The sequence below is a fragment of the Embiotoca jacksoni genome, unplaced genomic scaffold (assembly GCF_022577435.1).
Source record: "Embiotoca jacksoni isolate LCO1_2020_lvr unplaced genomic scaffold, fEmbJac1.0.p SCAF_26, whole genome shotgun sequence".
Lineage (NCBI taxonomy): Eukaryota > Metazoa > Chordata > Actinopteri > Embiotocidae > Embiotoca > Embiotoca jacksoni.
The window spans coordinates 4,441,637-4,462,239 of record NW_027185377.1 but is presented as its reverse complement, the minus strand read 5'-3'; the positions used below and the strand labels follow the sequence as shown (position 1 = coordinate 4,462,239).

Below are 20,603 nucleotides of genomic sequence, written 5' to 3'. Positions count from 1 at the left end.
ATCCTGTTCCCATATTTGTCTTCAGCTTGTCGTCTTTTTCTCGGTACATCTCACAGACAAATATTTGTCTTACAGCGTTTCTTAATTGGACAGATGTCGACTGCCGCCGTCATTCATACTGATTGAACAGCTTCTATCGGGATCTCGTGGATTCACCTGCTTGTTGAGTGCGCCCCCTCGTCGGCGGGCTGCGGGGTCCGTCCCCGGCAGCGTTGAAGGGGGCCACGCTGATCATGTAGGTGGTGTAACCAGTCAGGTTCTTCAGCTTCACTCCTCCTTCGGGCATGAACAGAGTACGCAGCCGCTCCGTCTCGTTCTTACGCTGGAACTCCCAAAAGTAAATCTACATGGGATAACACGGGCGTAAATAAATATTAATGTATGCCTACAGATGCTGTTCGGGGAATACAGCTATTTTCTGCCTCTATAAAACTCAGTCCCATTTCAAACTCCCTTAAGGGAAAGACAATTTCATTTTTACTCCCTGCAAATGTTTTCTTGAGCAACAGACTAAACCTTCTGTTTAAAGCCCCTCTGGAAAACAGTGTTAGCTAAAAGTGTAAAAATGTCCATTTAATGGTGATTAACATCCAAAAAAAAAAAATCTAGTCTCTAGTGAACCACTATAATGTAAATATTTAATGGTAACACATTATTGTTGTATTATTACATTCTATTATAAAAGTGGGTCCATAAAACGTGCTTCTCCGGGGCCAACGTCCCGTGAGTCAGAGAAAGAAAAGAAGTAGACAGAATGTTCAGGCTTGTTTTCTAATTAATGACGGGATTATTTTCAGATTGACGGCCAGAAAACGAATAAGAAGGAGCGACTTTAGCAAAGAAAACCAAAATAACTTGTGGAGAATTTTTTTATTGACCGATAATTTTACGAGACCAGTTGAATGGGAGTCTACGGAGCCGGAGGCTTTTTGGAGCCGACCTCTAGTGGCACTGGGTGGTATCGCAGCTTAAGGCACTTCGGCATCGGCTTCATTTTTCAGAGCCGGAAGCTACGGCCACTTTTATATACAGTCAATGGTTCAAGCGAGAGTTGAGAGTCTGACCTTGTAGCCCTGGATGTCTCCGTTCTGGGCGTCCACAGGCGGAGGCTCCCACATCACGTCCAGCTGGGTGGCTGTTGCGGACTGAATAGCCACATTCTGGGGCGGGGCTGTAGGCACTGCAGCATTTACAGGAATTAAACACGCATTCCAAAAAAAAAATTACTTTTCTGTTTGATTAGTTTTGACATCGCTGCTGCACTACACTACACCATTACGGCTTCAAGCAGAAAACTTTTTAAGCCTGGACAGAAAAAGCCCCGGGATATGGAGACAATTTACACCCCAAATCAGAGCACGCTTCTAAATTACATCCCTTCAGCACACGGCAGTCTAATCCACTCGCACTGAGGGCAGTTGAAATAATGCGTGAAGTTGATTTTGATTGAAAGAACAGAAATGTGCGCATACCTGCTTCTCCTACAAACACCTCCTGCGGCGGGCTGGTTGGCCCCTCTCCTACAGCGTTGTACACACTCATGCGTATCTCGTAGCGCTTGTGTTTACTCAGCTCTGCAGGGGAAGTAAACAATTTGGAATATAAAGTAAAAGTAAACACTAATTTGTGACTCTAAATTCTGAATTCTTTTCCGCCTGCGAATGTCATCGCTGCTCCACTGTTGATCGGGAAGGAGGTAAGCAGACCCACTTCCCCTCTCCGACATCCCCCCCAGGTGCCTCAGACAATAATTCAAAATCAGTAGTGCAATAATAAGAATATGATCCCTCAATGGCTTCCCACCCACCCAGCACTGCTACAAGGAATTTAACACAGATTTTTGTGCTGTAAATATTTTCGCACAAGAGGATATTTCTGTTTCAATTACTAAAGTCATACAGGGACTGCTGCAGTACGGAGGCACTATTAGCTCAAGCTATTTCGAGGAGCATGGCACCGAGACGCGGCGAAATCCGACAGAACAACCTAATTTGTTTCGGGATTAAAAACGAAAGGGAGACATAACAACTTACTGTCCAGCTCATACTGAGCGAGCGTTGAGTCGCTCAGATTGCGGATGCTGTAGGGGGCTGCGGAGGAAAGGTAGAATGGAAAAGTCAAATGAGAGTGAGGCCGTGGACAGACAACGTTACTAGAGCTCAATGTCTGACATTTCTGTTTGCTGAGAAGAGCAGTGATAGTGTTGCAGAAAAACCTACACAATCACTGTGCTCACAGCTTTGAACGAGCCCCGGAATGACTCAACGAGAGCAAAATTATAGGCAAAGTTGCACAGAGCTGCGCAGACCGAGCATCTCCTGAGGAAAGCTAATAACAGCCTGCAGCTGATAACCACTGATCACAAGATGAAATGTTTTGCTGTGTGAAGTGTCGAGACCAGCGGGGAGATCTTGGAGAGAGAGCAGGCCTGTGTGAAACTTTTCCTCTGGCCAAATGGCAATGATGGCGCAGCAAAAGAATAATCAAGCGTGTGGGAGTCTAATAATTTCTACAAATGCGTGAGTAAAATTGTGCTTTTCTGTTGGTATACTTCTGCTGAATTAATTTCGATGTGTAATTTCTGTGTTTGGTTCTGACTTTATAGTTTGTTATGGCTCTTTAAACTCATACTGAACAGTTACTGAACAATAAATGCAACGTAGTGACTATTATTCTAAATAGAAATGTTATGGCATAAAAATGTATTTGTGTTAAGATCCAATAGTGGAAAACGGTAATGAAATTTGTTGTGAAAGCAGCAGTTGTTTCTCACCATTGAGCTCGGCCCAGGTGGACGCACTGTTGACGGTATGAATGTAACTGCGGAGGCGGTCATACAGCAGCTCGCGGTATCGAATCCGAAAGCCCAGTAGAATCCCATTGATCTTCTCCTCGGAGGGCGGCTATAAGGGGGCGGGGTGAGAAGTTAAAGTCTATTGTAGCAGATCCCTGCAGAGATGAGCCCCAGCAAACACCGCACCAAAAGCTGATTTCAACAGGAAGTTTGTTTGTATGTTTTCCTCACTGTAAAAACTCAATCACCCGCGCACGTGTGTTTCGGCTGTAACTTACAATCACCGAGGAGACTTGCGGTAATTGGAACACATAAACGGAGAGAAAACTCGTCCGCAGGTTGAATAATGCTGAGAAATCCCCCAAGGTTGAACATGAGAGAGCAGACCCAGAGGGCAGAAGCACAGAAGAAAAAAAAAAAACCAAGTACCTCTCTATCCTCATAAACTCTACAAGTGTTCTCCATAAAAGTAAAATGGTGTCTCCAAGCCTCCTGTTTTCCTCTTTATGACCGGTTAATTCAGGTGTGAGTGTGGGAAAGGGTGTTTTTTATTAGACACACAGAGTGCAGTGTGTGTGTGTGTGTGTGTGTGTGTGTGTGTGTAAGTAAGACTGTGTATCATCCAGTCTGTAAGTACAGGCCTCTCTGTGTGTACTGTCCTGGTCTGTCATTAGAGGCCACTTTCTCAGACCTGAACGGATCATGGATTGTGCGAACAATGACACATAAAAAAAAAAAAACACCCCAAAAAAAGTCAGTCCCGCCGCCGGTCCTTACCTGCCAGCGGATCAGCACCGATGTCGTCGTGTGCGGCGTCACCGAGAGAATTGCGGGTGCTTCGTCGGGCGCTGAGGCAAACGAAAGTGAGAGGAATTAGCTAAATTGACCTGAAAACGTGCACATTTCGGGGGGGGGGGGGGCTGAATCCATCCGTGTGCGGTGGCATTCATGGAGCATAAACACACAATAGCTAATGAAAGCCATCGACAGATGACTCAGGACACGCTGTGGGTGGGAACAGTTCTTCAGCTGGTTAAAGCACCGCTGGGTAAACCTTTGCTTTGCCAAGGTTTTAACGCTGCCATCTTGTCCCCCGTGATTGCAGATGGTGCACACATGACATCACCTGCTGCCAGAAGTGTCTGCATCACAACAATAGGCTCATTCATGCAGACATTAAACTCTTTTCATAGGGCTAATGAACAAAGTCGTACCTCTGGCTTTTACTTTGATCTTGTTTTGTGTCAATTTTGGAGCTTTAAATACGTTCATGATGCACACTATTCATACAGTAGATCTGATTATCACCACATTAAACAGCCTGCACACTAGCTTGATATCTCAAAGGAAAAGCTTGACTTGATTTGCTGTTAACCATTTCTTCTTACTTCCTGGAGTGACACTGTTGTTGCAAATGGCGTACTTCTGTACTAACTCTCACTATTTTGAGTGCATAACTACGTTCACACTGTTCGTACGGAAACATGCAGTGCACTACAAGTACCAGGACGATGCACTCCAAACGGTCCAAAAAAAAAAGAAGCGTGAAACGGTGGACACTTTCCACCCCAAACAGTCGCCGTCTTGGCATCTTTCTTTGAGTTTATCGGGCAGCCAGCGGAGACTTTAAGAAGTCACCACACCCACCAAGAAACAGTCCTGCACATGACGCCTCACGACACCGCTAGATGTCGTTTATTGACAGAAAAAAACAAATGACATGGATGTGAGTTTTAGAGGCGCTAGTAGGTGAATTTTCTTTCCTTCAGCTAGATGCACACCAAGCTTTATGCTAAGCTAAGCCAACTGGCTCACAAATCAAACCACGTCGAAGCACTAAACTGCTCCTTTCAATATCAAGATGATTTACACGTCAAATCCTTCAAATATTTACACTGTGAATGAGGATAAAGAATAAAGGTGTCACTCTTACCATCCTGTAGAGTCGTGATGGCTTCACTCTCCTCGCTGTACTCACTGTCCCCGATGTCATTGGTGGCTTTCACTCTGAACTGGTAGGATGTGAAGGGCTTCAGCCTAAAGGATGGAAACGCAGGAAATCAAATCCATCCTGACGATAAACACCTTTAAACCAAACTGGGGCCCTTGAAAACAAAACCAATTTCAAATTTGCGTTTGTCTAATTTCTTTCCGTTGTTTACCTTCCAGACAATAATACCCCTGAAACATTATTCCATATAAGGATACTGTTGATTTGCCAGCTAAACTACAGCCAAGGGAACATTTAAGTCGATGTATCTGTGGGGACTGTGAGAAAATAGAGTTGTTTCCTGCATCATTATCCGTTTCATCCAAACAGGAAAACGTTTGTCGTAATAGAGGGAGTGAAAACAGATCCCTGACCGTAACCAGAAGCTGTTACCTGACGAGCGCACTCTACCTGGATACGATGTAGGAGGAGGCCTCGTGGTTGACGGACGCAGAGTGAACAGTCCAGTTGCTCTCGGGAAGCTCTCTCAGCTGCACCGTGTAGTAACGCACGGGGGACAGGCCGTCGCTGCCCGGCTCCCACGAAAGCAACACCTGACGGGCCTGGACGTCTTTCTGAGGAACCATGGGACGGCTGGTGGGCTGAGGGCGGGCTGGAAGGAAGCGGAGGTGCGAGTGAGGGAGAGAGAGAGAGAGAGACGACGGGTAACAGGTGTCGGACGAGAGAAACGGATGTAAAGGATGAACGGGAGTTGGGATGTTTGGAGGAGGAATACCAGGATGGAGAAATGAGGAAAAAAAAAAAAAAGAAATACGCTTCTCGCTTTGTGTTTGCTCACGTTTGCATGTTGCACGCACACACGGGGAGAAAAAAAAAAAAAGTGTGATTGTGATGAGTATGGAATGAAAGCAGTTGAGAAATGAAAGCAGCAGAGTAAACAATCCGCAACGTGCCTTGAGGGCGGCAGATGTACTGATTCGTTTCTCACAACTACATCAGAGTGCTTCCAATAAATACCCGGAGGGCACAAAATGCTCCTTTGGAAAAACACATCTGCTTACTCGACTGTTAACTGAAAAATGAACTAAGTGCAAACGAAGGCCGAGTACGGCTCTCTACAAGTACACGTCATTACCGAGATCACACACCTGTGTCTGGTCTCGGCATCGCGTATACAACTGTTACTGTGTTCGTTAGTGGACTGCAAATTATGTTTGCACTTCAAAACACCCCCTCACACTACAAAAAAACACAGCATTTAGCGGAATCGTTTTTCTTTCCAACTCAAACTCTTGTTATGATCATCGTCCACATATCCAGCCGTCCGCGTTAGTCTTTAAATACGCCGCACGTTCAGGAAGTTATGGGTTTACCTCTCTTCTCCGTGGTAACCACCAGCGCCTCGGCCGCCTCGCCCCAGCCCTTCCTCGTCTGCGCTGTGATGCGAAACACGTACACAGACTCCGGCTTCAGGCTGGTCACCGTGTACTGGCGAGCGCTGGGGTTCAGCACGTCCACCGTGGCCGCGTTGCTATTGGTGGAGTTGAGGTGGTATGTGATCTGGTAGGCTGGAGAAGACAAACAATCTCATTGGAGTCGTCAGTGGATAAATTAGATTTAGGCTGAAAAATGTATTTGAAGCATTTGCTGTTGGTGTCCCCCCCCCCTTCCCCCCTATCCCCCCACACAATAAGAGCTGTGCAACAAACAAGCTTTGTCTCTTTTTGACATGATTCCATTAGCATCTGTTCCTGCATACTACTGTGTGTGCCTCTGTCACACCGTACGGTTTAAACGAAATTATCCGACAGATGTAGAATGAATCAAACGCTCATGAGGAAATCACCAATTACCTAACAGGGGAATCCGACTCCCTTCACAGCAGTGCCGGAAAATAACAAGATTTGATTTCCCCCAACGAATATTGTCTAGGCCATTTAGATTAAAAAAAAAAAAAAAAAAAAAAAAAGTATGTAGAGAGTAAACAGGAACTACATCTGTGGGCCTGATGCTTAATTGCATTTAAGTAAAGCAGCCTGTGTGTTGCAGTGTTTGGTTATTTCCAGCGCTAGGTTTTAGATTTTATAGAAACATTACGGTGAGGGTACATATAGAGGGGCCACAATCACGATGAAGTCATTAGAAGCTCATGCTGAGTTATTGATCTCGACAGTGTTTGGATTTCAACAGCATTCATGAGCTCTGTGCTGTGATTGGTTGGTGGGTCTGTCCATTTACCTGCAGGTTGTTGTGAATAAGACATGAACATAATAACTTAGACGTCATAAGAATTATGGAAACATTTGTTCTCAGATTGATTGTTATCGCACGCTCTAGCACGAACTGCAGTTTCACACACAAGTGGTCCAACGTTTTTTTTTGTGCAAAGATTTCATCACGATCATACTTAATAAACCATAATCATTGATGATGTACTCACCTTAGTTAATGCTTTAATTCACGTGTTGTTCATGCACGAGATCATGAGTGGAAAACTTTAAACTCGTGTTACTCCCTGATGATTTCATGAGGTAACGCAGGAAGTAACGCTTAAGTCATTCACCTTTAAGTGACGTGTTACCCAAACATTTCAATACACAAAACTCCGACATAACAAAAAAAAAATTTATAAAAGGAATGTGCGTGTTACTAACCGAGTATGATGCCGTTGGGCTGAGCGGGGGACTGCCAGATAAGCCGCACCGAGGTGGTTCGCACTTCAGGGAACAGGATACCCACCGGAGGTCCGGGCACTGCAGGAGAGCAGCACATATAGGTTCCATACTTCTGTATGTAAATTCTCTGAACAACGCATAAAGCTCACCCACACAAAACAATCTACTGTCCATAAAACAAACACTTCACAAGGGTCTGGGACCAGAAAAATAAAGCACACGGTGATTATTTTCTTTTATGTAATTTCACAGAGAAAATATTTCCATACGCCTACTGTCAATTGTTATTTATGTGTATATAGCTGCGATTCTCAGGGTTGGTCGGTCTTTGTGTCCGTACCATCATCCAAAGTCCTCTCCAGGATGGGGGGGGAGCTGGGCCGTCCATCTCCGATCCGCGTGAAAGCCAGAACCTGGATCTCGTAGAGCACGTACTTCCCCAGGCCGGTGAGCTGGATGCTGTGGGTGGCGTTCCCCTCCACCATCCAGAAGTGGACCGCATTGTCAGCGTCCTTCTCTTTATACACCACCTGAGTGGGGGCGGGGGGTACAGTCTGGGATCAGTGATTTGTGGAAAATCAAGCAGGACAAATGGCCTCACAGACTGCCATCACGCAGCTTTTGTGCACTGCTTTAAAAAAATGAGCTTGACATTTCTACAAACTAATTAGTCTTCGGCTGCTCTGTAAATAAAAAGCCACGAGCTGGAAGACAATAAACAGACCTTGTAGCCCAGAATGAGACCGTTCCTGTCGGGCTCTGGGACTTCAAACCAGCGCACCAGGATGCTGCTCGAGGTGGTGGCGAAGGCGGACACGTTGGTGGGCCCGCTGGAGGGGACTGGAAAACAAAGGGAGAAGAGAGGCGAAAAAACATTAGGCCTGAATAGTCACATTGTTTGACACAGATTCAGAAAAATGAATTTGACGCGCTCCCTGTGTGGATGTGTATTTATTATATGGGTGTAAATGCACAGTAAAGAAGCCGTTTGAGTGATTGGCTATGGTTCTATTATGTGTTTCTGTATGCACATATTCTCATATTATTTTAGCCCGCTGAAGAAGAAGAAGAAAAAAAAAAAAAGAAGACTCAAGAATGGGGCTTTTCTCTTCCCTGGCACTCATCCTCGGACATAATGCCTGATTCTCTAAGAATTTGCTGGAGTGTGTGGAAAACTGAGCACAGGAATTCCACATTTGAGTCCATGTGTTCTCAATTTCCTCAGACTCCTTCCATTCCTCTCCTCTCCGACGTCTGGTGAGCGATATGGAAGCAGGAGCGAGGAGGGGAAAAAGCAGAGTCCTAAAATGAGCTGGGCTGTTAAAAGGAGTCTAGCATGGCAGCCGAGTAGGAAATAATCTGCTCACGAATTCAACATATGGCAAAGTGTAAACTGTGTGTTTGTTACCTCTATCACTAACAATGAAGATATTAGATGCAGATCTTGCAAGTAAAGTATTACAAAAGTAATCTGGGTGATTTAATTTTTGGCAAAGTTTGTGAAATGTGTTTGGTACTCAAACAAATATATGTGAGAGGGATTATGTTTTTTTTTGGAATCGAGTGATGCCACATTTTAATAACCCTGATAATGCAATGCGGCTTGTGCATTACTGTTCCGCGCATCCACACAACCAGTGTTGTTCACAGAGGTTGACGAACGGCGTGCGAACTCACCAGACTCCCTCGTCCTGCCTCGGACCGGCAGGCTCCAGGGCCCCATCCCGATGCCGTTGACAGCCTGCACCCTGACCTCGTACTCCGTCCACTCCTCCAGGTCTTCGATAGTAAATTCTCTCTCCAGACGGTCGGCGATGACGTGGGTCAGCGCCCGGCCCTGCGAGCCCGCCCGGGAGTACTGAACCCTGTAGCCCACCTGCTCCGCGTTGCCGTTGTACTCCCATTCAGGCAGAGGCTGTGCATCGAGAAAAAGGAACAGCGGGTCACAACTAGAGCACGACGGAGGAAGTGTTTTTCTTGTAGTGTGACATCCTGATTAAGAAATGTAATAAATAATGTAATAAGTTAGAGATGGTGTGCACAAGAGAAGAAGACTCCTCACCATCCATCGTAACCAGAGGCTGGTCTCGCTGGCGGTGCGCAGGGTGACGTTGGCCGGCGCCATGTCGGGAGGAGCCGGCAGCGTCTGAATCTTCCTGGAGGGCTGACTGGGAGGACTGGTGCCCACTATGTTCACCTGACGCATGCGGAACCTGGTGCGTTCGGATTTAAACGGGAGATTTATTGTAATTCATAATCCGAGTTCTGAGAAATTCCTTCTTGATTTCAACTGAAATCAAAGCTCAGAATCTCGCAGCTCAAAAAAAACGAGCCAGCAACTCTGAATCATCAGCATAATCGTAGCACTTGCATCCTCTTACACCAGGCTTATTGCATTTGAACAAGATCAGAGCGCAGAATATGAACACAACATGAATATGCTAAGAGGAGGGCTTATTTTTGTTACAGCCTGAATATGCAAAACAACTAAATTTTGCATTAAACTATACGGAAATGTAAAGCGGCAGCACTGATGTTGGGAATGATGAGAAGTATGGCTGACGTGGGTCTTCGGGGAGAGGCTTAGTGAAATGGTAATTGGTTGTATTGAGTGTGATCATGGAAAACAAGCAGTCTTCACCTAGATAAAGATCATGCACACATTGAAAAGTAATTTCAAACTAAAATCAAACTAAGTGCAGCAATCTTTCATCCACATCAAAGGGAAAAGGATAAGATAAGCTCCTGGGACGTGCTGAAATTAGCGGAGATAGTGACGTGCACATACACCTTATCTGTTGTTTGTCACGGTCTGCGCAACTTTAATTTCTATCTTAACTGACATTACAATGAATATACTGGGAATAAAAATCGTGAGCGGGCTCATATGTAATAACACTATTCTGTAGATGTATGTTCTGCGTATAAAAGTGCAGTGTATAGTGACTGTAGAACAATACGTGTTCGTGTTTTGGGTAAATTGTTTTTGTTTTTGGAGAGTGTGACTTGATTCAAATGAGTACTGTGTGTGTGGTCGTTGTAACAAACTGTACCTGTAAAAGGTGTACGGGTTGAGACCTGGCACCTCCAGGGAGCGAGCCTCAGGTTCGTTGGTCACCTGATGGACCATCATCCAGTCCTCATTTTCTCCGACCACACCCACCTGGAACCATAACAACAAATAGGTGACAAATGAGCACTCAAACTTCTCAATCTGAGGAGGTCCTTAAGGTCTGTTTACAATTTTCAAAACTTAAATATGTCGATATCTTGTACCCCAAAACCAGTAACACATTATTAGGTAACCTGGGACTTCACTTGTGGTGTAAATCTGCCTCACCTGTGCCTCCACCAGCCAACGGGAAATGGAGGTTTTGCCATCATACCCCGGTTTGAACTGCAGGGTGACGGAGCGCGGGCCAATGTTGGATATTGCCATGTTGGTCGGAGGGCCAGGAAGCTCTATGAAGAAGAAGTGAAAGTGGAGAGAGAGTGAGAAAGATACAAAATATGACTGAGGTGCTGCTCCTCGCACAAAGTTAGTTGTGGCCTTGTGAAATTCAAGTGGAATAATCAATCTACCACAGCACCCCCTTGTGGCAGCACAGATACTGCACACAGAAGAATGTCCCAGCCGTCTCATTTTATTCTCTCCCCTCGTGTTCCAAACTTCAGCGAAGACCGCAGATTAGATTTGGAAAAAAAGATGCTTACACACCGCACACAAACGGAGACAATGCCATGAATGTCAATTACACTGCAGTTATCTGGAGATACGATTCAATCAGATATCCTACTTGTTTACACTTCAGCTGAAGGAACAATAAGAATGGATTATTCCCTGGTAATCCTGCGGAGAAAACCAAATCCTAAAATGGCAATATTCAAGGAACAACAGGGGGCATTTACGTGTATATGAATCACAGCGCTGTTGTGTCTCCGTGCGTCTGAGCGAGTATGTATGAAAATGTTTGCCATTGAAAAAAAAAAAGAATTAATGCTTTCCTCTAGATAAACATTAAACATAACATGTCTTATTCCCATTCCAAACCGCAATATAGTTTACATAAATCTCAGTTTCAGACATTAACGTCAAACCGTAGCATATTGGAGAGGCCTAATATTAAAAAGATATAATCACTCCCATGGGCATACTAAGCATTAATTTTCTTTTACAAGATGACTTAAATGCAGATGGATTCGATCCTAATGAAATGCAGATTATACGTGTCATGGTAAAAATTATTTGCATGAGTGATTATTGAGGCTGCTTCTCAGCTGGATCGTTGCAGTACAGTTGCAAGCACATAGGCGTTTTCTTTACACGTATACAATGGGAGTAATTGCCATTCTGGGGGCAATGACGGCTGCTGCCGAAGCCCGCTCCCAATATAAGCGCCTGTCATTTCACAGGTTCCACAGACAAGCAGCCCTCTGAACGTAGCTCTGGTAATTGACGTGGGAGTTGTGTTTGTTACACAATTTTGCAAATATGAAATCATTAAAACCGCAATTGTCCTTAATGCTCCCATGAGACCTATTATTTTCTGGATGTGGGGCAGATGTGTGGTTTTTTTTTTGTGGCTCTGTCCCTGATGAGGTGACCGAGGTCAGATTTCATTGTGTCTGGCGCCAGACAGCATGTCATGTGTTCACCAGGTTCAATGTAAAACAGTAAATCGACAGAAAGGGCGCGTTCGCTAAAGCTGTTCAGAGATTTAATTTGTTAAGAAAATTGCCAAAAGCTGCAAATAGGAAACATACATTTTTGGCCTTTGAATTAATTGAGTTCGTTAAAGATTTCTGAATGTTTGCTGTAAGTCCAGAGAAAAATGTCTGAGTGAGTCCCTAATGTTTAGCATACTCTATAACGCTATAAGGATTTATTTTCCAACCCTTTCTTGTAGCTTCCATCTGAAGAATGCACTCATTTACTTTCACAACGAGCCACTGTCACTCTACATAATCCACTGAACACACTGCGACCAGATCCGATTTTGTTGGGACTATTTTCACTCCACATGAAGGTCAGTTTACATTTCACGAGTGTCTGCTGTTCTGCACGGTGCTTTCCAAATATTGTAAAATGAACACGGATGAACGCACAGAAAGAAAAGTCTGTATTATAAACTGGAAATGTGGAGTTTCAAAGAGCGCATTTAGTGGGCAGGTTTAATGAAAGTAATGCCGTTGAGTTGCATTCTGGGAAACATCGGGTCCAGTCTTAAAAGGAATAATATATTAATCTGCCCCAACTTTATGAAGAAATTCAGTTTCAAAGTTCTCGTGCCGTGCGCACCACAAATGAACGGAAGAGACGGACTTCCTGTTTGATATTACTTGGCGTAAGTGAAAGTATTTTTTTTTACATTTTTATTGCTTTGTTTCTTTATAAACTGCCTCCTATCTGTACTGATAGTTGACGGGAACTGACCTGGCGGGACGCCGGAGGAAATAGTGGAGGAGGAGAGCAGCCCCTGTCCTTTGGAGGTCATCCCGGCCACTTCGATGGTGTAGGTGGTCAGAGCGGTGAGCCCGGTCACTCGGTACTCCAAGGTGACGTTGGGCAGGTAGTGGGTGACTCTGGTGTTTGTGCGGTTGAACTCCTCCCACGAAATGCGGTAACCTGAGGAGCAGCAGAGGCGGATTAACGGATAGACAGAGACCGTCCTCTCCGGGAACATTCGACAGCAGCTTCACTACAATAACGACTCTCAGCTCGCACGCTACAGAGCAAGCTAACAGAAATATTAAATTAACTTCATCAAAAATTGAATATAGCAAATTAAATCAGCCTGTGATTATACCTCCCTGCACTCGCACATTCTCTGCCCACTCCCACACACACGCGCACACACGCACACACACACACACACACACACACACACACACACACACACACACACACACACACACACGCTCACCCTCTCAAAGTTAATGCAATTTGCTCTTTGGCCAGCAGCTCTTTTCATGTGATTGCATAAAGCATTAAGCAGCGTTTCTTGCCAAATCAATAATTTCACATGGCACGTCAGTGTTTGTCTCCAGGGAGCGCGCGGCGCATTAAAATGTTTTGGAAAAAACCCATCGCAATATGCTGCTTAATCGCAGCCATTGTAAACATTTGAATATTAATATCGCTGGTTGGCATTTGTTCTTCAGTACAAGTTTGGAGAGAAACTTAAGAGTAATAATGTAAACTGGATTTATTTTTTCAAAATAGATTACCATCTAATATTACAGAATAGTATTTGTTATAAATTGTTACTGATGGATATAGAACGATGATGTTTTGATGTATGATATAAACTTTCAGTTAGTAGTGACAGAAACAAATTCAATAATCTACTTGAGGATGAACAGCTTTCATTGTTTGGTAATTTGGACGACAACCAAGCTATTTCATGTTTTATCGCTCGTTATGATTTATGATGATTTAAGCTTGACTTTAACTTTTTCCCTTATGCATCATTATTATCCTGTACATAACAAACTGCCCTTCATTTCTGCAAACTTATTTTATGATTGCAAAAGATTTGAGTTACATTTTAGGAACGGGGCTTTTTTTGTGTGTTAGATTTCATGTGCCGAGCTTGAGAAAGGAGACAATGTTCGTTTTTTTTTTTTTTTTTTTTGCAATGCAATATTTTACGTAAGATGTTATACTATTTTCGGATAGGTGTTGTCTCACTGCTGCAACGGTATATTTTGTGCATGACCCAAAAATAACAAACAATAAAAGCAGCTCCCCTGCACTGCATTCACTAAATGAGGTCAATCTATAAGATCCAACAGAATCTTCCAGTCCAATCGGCGCTACCTTGCATGATTTCAATTCTTTCAACAGAGCTCTGACAAAAAATACCACCTTGGACAGACTGCTATTTCTCACCTTTCCCACCTCACCACAAGTGTCGTTATGAGAGAGGGGGGGAAGGGGGGTGTACCTGTGAGAACTCCGTTCTTCTCGCCCGGCTCACTCCAGCTGACTTTGAGTGAGGTGTCCAGGATCTCGGTGAAACTCAGGTGACCTACAGCACCGGGGGCTGGACGGGGACAAATACCATTAATGAGCAAGGCCAAAGGCAAATGAACCGCTGACAACTGGACATAACCACAAACTCTTGACACGTGAGCATGTGGACGTAAAATGAGTTTCCAATTATACCGGCAAAAGTAAGTTAATTACTGAAAAAAAGAAAAAAAAAAAAAAAAAAGGGTAATTACAAGATGAGGCAAATTAAGAGTTTGTAAAGCCCAGCCAATGCTCTCTAAGGGAACTACATCCCAATTATGATGATCCTGGCTGGATGCAGAATTTACTCATTCATTAGCGCTTCTCCACAACTTCATTCTGCATGAATAATAGATCTTGCCCGAAGGATGTGTTACTGTTGAGGTGCTTGCGTCCCCCTTTGCCACGGCGTGAGAGAGAGCGAGACAAGTGTGGAGGAGAAGTCACTTACTGTCCTCATGTGTCCTTAATGCTTTAGGCGGGCTGCGGGGGCCGTCTCCGGGTGTAGTGAAGCACAGCACAGAAGTGTAATACTCAGTGAACTTCTTCAGACCTGTCACGTATCCCACGTGGACGCTGTCCTGGAAGTTCGGTCGCGCTGTTACCATGGCAACTTCATCATCTTTGCCAGGTTCCCAGGCCAGCAACTAACACAGACAAAGAAAAAAAGAAAAAAACAAAAAGCTGCTGCAGTAATTCCCACAAAACTAACAGTAGCATGTCTCGCTGGTCGTCCTGAGACACGACGGAGAGTTATTTGGCATCACAGCTCTCCCACATATATTTAGAAAAAATGCCCTAAAGAGGATTTGCCTGGGACACAAGGACTGTTTAGGGGAAAGAGAGACTCGAGGCTCAATGGAGGCATGATAGGCATGTTCATTGTATACCACATGGCATCTACAAATGGAACCTGCATTGACCAATTAGCTACTTGGGGTAATGAGTCCCAACGGCGAGGCCACTGGGTGGTTTCCAGTTTTCCGAGTGAGGAAGCGTCCAGGGAAGTAAAGAGCTGGCAGAAGGACGTCGGATGAATAAACGCTTGATTGTCTGCCATACTTATACTCATTTTTTGACTCTCTCTCTCTCTCTCTCCCTCTATATATATATATATATATATATATATATATATATATATATATATATATATATATATATATATATATATATATACAGCCTATTTCCAGATTCTTCCTTTGCCACACTTTCCATTACCTTCCATATACTTTATCTCCATTTTTCTCCTTGCGTCTGAAATCTCTCCGAAGAGTAAAAAATCTGTTATTTAAAATCCAGATGGGGTTTGTTCAGTGACCCCCTCCACCCGAGCTAAGTAAGGCTTGTGGAGCACCATTGAAAACAGACAAAAAGAGAAAGACGGAAAAAAACAATGACATAATTACGTCTCCATGGAATCAACAAAGAAATAGAACCACCCCGTGGATGTGGGGGGCTTTGTGATTCCCTGTGGGCTGCGTTCATTTCAGTGCAGGTATACACCAGCGACAGAGATGGACTACATTCAATAAACCGTGACAAAATAATGAAGACATTCATCAAATATGTGCAGCAGCTTCACAATAAAACATGTGAGGAATGACTGTAGAGATAAAGACAACGACCTCCGACTGACAAATGGGCGAACACGGTCCACTGTTCACAGTGGCACCGAATATTGTTTGCCCCGTGGCTTTTCTCTCCTTCCCGCAACATGTGATACTACAAGTTGAGCTCTGACAGTCCCGTCAATGGAAGTGATGGCTGGTGGTGACGACACCGCGGCGACCACTGACCTTGTAGCCCTGGTTGATGCCGTTGATGAACTGAGGGTTAGGAGCTGTCCACGTGAAACGGATCGTCGTCGAGTTGACTGCCTCGGCCTGCACGTTGCCCGGAGCGATGGTCGGTACTGGGATGGATGAGGAGGAGGAAGGAGAAGAAAAAAAAAACAAAAGGGAGACGGGAGGAAGAAAGGGGAGGAGAGGGAAGAAAAAAAAAGAAGTGGAAAGGCAAGAGACAAGGGTGTGAGAGCGCCTTTCAGTTGAAGTCTGCCCTGCATCTATTTTGATGTCAGTATTGATCGCTGCTGCACAGGTCAGGGCAGATGCTGCCATCACTCTCTGTCTGACACTCACACCTAATACTGGGGCTCTTTGTGGGTTTGTTTGTGACTGTGTGAGCTACTTATGGATTTTAGGGGTGGGGTGGGGTGTGTGTGTGTGGGGGGGGTGTGTGTGGGTGGGGGAGGGCAGGGGGGGGGCATGTCACACCTTTGTAGGGGCCTTACAAATGGGACTCCATGGTAATGTAGTTGGACAAGAGTCAGCGCTGGCTTTTATTTTTAGTCAGAAATACATAGCGCCAGCTGCTCCGGCACATGCAGGCTATTACACCCAGAGAAGCTTGATTAAATTCAACACTTACAAATACAGACTTAATAAAAACGACACATTAAATAATCAAGAAAGAAAATAGTCAAAATGTCCGCAGTGATTTCGATCAGTAAGACCGATGATATGAGTGCTCACCTCCCTGGAGAGTCCACTCGGTGACTTTATGGCTGAAAGTGCCCAAACCGGCCCCATTGTAAGCCGCCACCTCGATCTCATAGTTAGTCCAGATGATGAGGTCCTCCAGCAGCAGGTTGGTCACATCCGGGCTGGAAATGTTCTTGATCTGGTAGTCCACAGGCAGCCCAGTGAGTCGGTACCTGAGATGGACACACATGAAGTCTGAATGCTGGACTGAAACCTTTTCTGGATGAGGGTTCATGTGTCTGCAGTCTTGTTTGTGCCCTGGTTGTAGATGCACACGTTACAGTGCTTACAGCCGAGTAGTACACGAGAAACCCTGCTAGGGGGAGACAAAGCACCAGCGAAGCAGCACTTTAAAGTGCCTGACAGCACTGACTATTGTCTGGAAAGCACCTGCTGTTTCATTTGGGTGTAATGAATAAAAAGCCTGACAGAAAACCAAACTAATTACATGTTCAGAGGATTTACAGTCAGCATGGCATATTGCTGACTTCGCCTGTTAGTGCTGCTAAAATGTAAATTTTCTTATGTCAAACCAGTTATAAACTTTTCTGTCACATCAAAATATGTCTACCCGCAGTAGTGTTAACTGAAACTGTGGAGTCTGAAGTTTTACACTGTCCAATACACTTTAAATTGCCTTCATATTTCTAAATATTCGTTTGGAGAGAAAGTGTGAATACTAATTTTTCACAACTGACAAATAACACAAACAACAACGGGGGATTTACCGGACGGTGTAGCCCCTGAGGATGCCGTTCTGGTGGCTCTCCTGCGGAGGCTGCCACTGGATCATGATGGACTGGTTGGTGCGACCGCTGGCGATGACGTTCTGTGGGGGAGCGCTGGGCGGCTCCTCCGGGAGAGAGACACTGCAGAACACACACATGTAGACATGGAAAGAATTAGAGGACCTCAATTCTTTATAAAAAAAATCCTTATGAACATGGGGCTTAAGTGTATTTTAAGGGAGAAAAAAACAACAACAACCGAGAGCTTTGAGAAAGTGTGACGGACAGCTGAAAGGAGGCACATCACTCTAAAGTTAAATACAGGCAGAATTTCCACTGAAACATTTAATAAAAACACCTTTTTTCTGTCTCTCAGCTGTTTTCTTACCATTTCATTTCCTTTGTTAAAACCCCAACCACTGTTTGTGTGCTTTTGCTCGCCTTAATACCACATCTGAGAAAGTCGTGGGATAGCTGGCCTATCCAGCCACCTGACAGCTATTTATTGACCCTGACAAAACACCCCGTGTGCCTCGGGAGAAGATGCGTTCACGAGATGGGGAGCGAGATCAGTGGTAGTGACCAAATGGTGTCACAGAGTTTTCTGCGCTGGTCCCACTGTAACAAACAGACGGAGAGCACCCCCCCCCCCCATGGCTCTCCTTTGGTGGGAGGGGAGATGGCAGTATGAGGTGGTGTGACAGACTGGTGGAAGGGTGGGGGGACGGGGGAGGTGGGGGGACGGGCTGGGGGAATCAGCTCTTGAAGTTGTGCGGGGCCGCAGAGAGGCCAGACCTGATCTTGCCTCAGACCTAAATCCCTCCCGCGGCTTCCACAACGTGAGAGCAGAGTGGATGTTTGTTGTGTGTGTGAGAATGTGTGTTTACATGCGACCGTGCATGTTTGTGTGTGTGTGTGTGTGTATCCGCTTTGGTAGGCTTACACTTATATCCCTCTTCACTGACTCTTGACTGAAGGGATCAGTCAATCTGGTTGTCTAGGAAACAGATTTCATGAACACAATGTGCTGTTTACCAACAACCGCAAAGTTCTTTGATTTCCTTTTTATATTTATATTTTTTTGATGTTTCTCATGGCTATCGCCAATTAAAATGGTGTGCTAATAAAACCGCCATCGAGGCAGGTTTTCAACAATGTTTTGCTTCCCTAGAACCCTAGAATAGAAAAAAAAAAATCCTTTATTTGTCCTTGGAAGGACGAAGGAATAATATAGTTTAAAGTCCCTATTTTTCCATTCCTTTATATTCTATAACCTGAATAAAAGGGACAAAAAAGCTGCTATTATCTTATTCTAGGATGACAGCAATAGATACAGGATGTGTCTTTAGCTCACCGGTCTGTCTCCTTACTGAACTGCCCCTTCCCAACATCATTAACGGCACAGAGGCGGAACTGATAGGAGCGAGCCGGGATCAAGCCGTTGACCGTCACTGCTATGGACTCTGGTTCGATATTTGCCAGCAGGATGGCCCAAGGCGCATCTGGAACAAAGAAAATAAGGTTTTACAACTAGTTTCACATGCACACACACCATATTTATTGCTGTGTTAACCATTCGCCTTCTATTTTGCTAAGTAAGGAGTGCCACAATCTCAGAAATGTAATTTTGAAGGATTTTCCATTCCATGCCTGCAGTCATTTTGTAAAATTCGAATTAAATAAACGAACGTCTGTAGCGTAGCACACACACACACACACACACACACACGTCCAACTGCAGATTAAAAGCAATGATGGACATTCTTAATTAGTTGTATTGATCACGCTCTTGAATTCTTTTTCATCTGCTCATAAGTTCGCTGCTGTATTTGCTTTGCATTTAAGCTCTTTGGGAAAAACATTGGCATCACAGGAGTCCCACTGTATCAAAAAAAAACAAAAAAAACATTCAACATTTTATTTTTACTCATTGCTTCAATGTTGATCCCATAAGTCGAGTTCCCCCTTCCACAAACCCAAGTCATTATAAAAGATTTATGGTCCTTAAAAGTTATGTAAACTGACACAAAGAAGCCCATAAAGATGCAATAGACGGATGCATGACAGGGGCAGACTGGATGTCATGTGACTTACTGTTCTCGGAGACCTCCAGGATGTAGCGTATGAGGGGACTGTTGCCATCAAACGGCTTGGCCCAGGCCAGGTCGATGGCTCTTTTTTCAGACTTGCTCAGCACGGCCGTCGGGTTCTCCGGGGCGTGGGGCAGCTGCCTGCAGGGAACATCAGGACAGCGCCGATAAATAAAACAATCTCTTCTATCACGGCAAACAAGCTACAGGGCCAAAAGAGTAACCGAGCATTTCCGAGCACTTGTACAAATCTCAGCTAAAGCTGAATCTTTTATAACACAGAGATCAGTTGAGACAGGTGATGAAATGTGGTGAGACAAGACAGCAAAGACGGTTCCTTGTCAAGATGGACACGCAGGCAAACAAAACGAGATGGATATCACCAGAGGCAGGGGGGGGAGGGGTGGTGGATTGAAAGCCATATGGAGACAGATAGAAGGGAAACGCACGGGCGGAGACATGAATAAATGAGCAAAAGCCAGGGATCATTAATTCATTCAGCCATAAATTCAGATAAGCACAGACAGATTGATAGATAAACCTTATAGCAACGAATGGATACAGACAATAACTCTGTCAAAAAGGGAGCCAGCCAACGAGACGGCTGATGGCGGGATAAACAAAGACAGGAAGTCAGTCAGTTTCAGCAAAGAGCAAGTTGGATGTCACAATTACTGAATCAATCTGCTCGTCCTGTGCTGACTAACAGCCAAACGTACAACAGAGGCAGGCAACATCATGGAGGAAAATTTGAGGACAGGAACAATACAGAGGGGTTCATGTGAGTACAAGTGTGTGTGTGTGTGTGTG

At 44.6% G+C, this 20,603-nt stretch overlaps 1 protein-coding gene across 6 annotated transcripts in view; it reads right to left on the bottom strand.

Moving 5' to 3' along the window:
- sdk2b (sidekick cell adhesion molecule 2b) overlaps positions 1–20,603 on the bottom strand; it is a 245,145-nt gene that overhangs the window by 18,802 nt on the left and 205,740 nt on the right. For all 6 annotated transcript variants that reach the window (XM_069160207.1, XM_069160211.1, XM_069160208.1 and 3 more), the window contains exons 14-37: positions 19,798–19,934; positions 19,058–19,205; positions 17,704–17,844; positions 16,967–17,148; positions 16,232–16,347; positions 14,887–15,082; positions 14,368–14,466; positions 12,855–13,046; positions 10,761–10,882; positions 10,474–10,583; positions 9,483–9,633; positions 9,098–9,335; positions 8,145–8,260; positions 7,761–7,950; positions 7,400–7,498; positions 6,119–6,313; positions 5,196–5,397; positions 4,728–4,831; positions 3,572–3,642; positions 2,774–2,903; positions 2,034–2,090; positions 1,473–1,574; positions 1,065–1,180; positions 157–343 (exon numbers count right to left, since the gene is read on the bottom strand). In XM_069160207.1, coding sequence (XP_069016308.1) covers positions 157–343; positions 1,065–1,180; positions 1,473–1,574; positions 2,034–2,090; positions 2,774–2,903; positions 3,572–3,642; positions 4,728–4,831; positions 5,196–5,397; positions 6,119–6,313; positions 7,400–7,498; positions 7,761–7,950; positions 8,145–8,260; positions 9,098–9,335; positions 9,483–9,633; positions 10,474–10,583; positions 10,761–10,882; positions 12,855–13,046; positions 14,368–14,466; positions 14,887–15,082; positions 16,232–16,347; positions 16,967–17,148; positions 17,704–17,844; positions 19,058–19,205; positions 19,798–19,934 — 3,401 coding nt within the window. The remainder of the gene's footprint in view (positions 1–156; positions 344–1,064; positions 1,181–1,472; positions 1,575–2,033; positions 2,091–2,773; positions 2,904–3,571; positions 3,643–4,727; positions 4,832–5,195; positions 5,398–6,118; positions 6,314–7,399; positions 7,499–7,760; positions 7,951–8,144; positions 8,261–9,097; positions 9,336–9,482; positions 9,634–10,473; positions 10,584–10,760; positions 10,883–12,854; positions 13,047–14,367; positions 14,467–14,886; positions 15,083–16,231; positions 16,348–16,966; positions 17,149–17,703; positions 17,845–19,057; positions 19,206–19,797; positions 19,935–20,603) is intronic.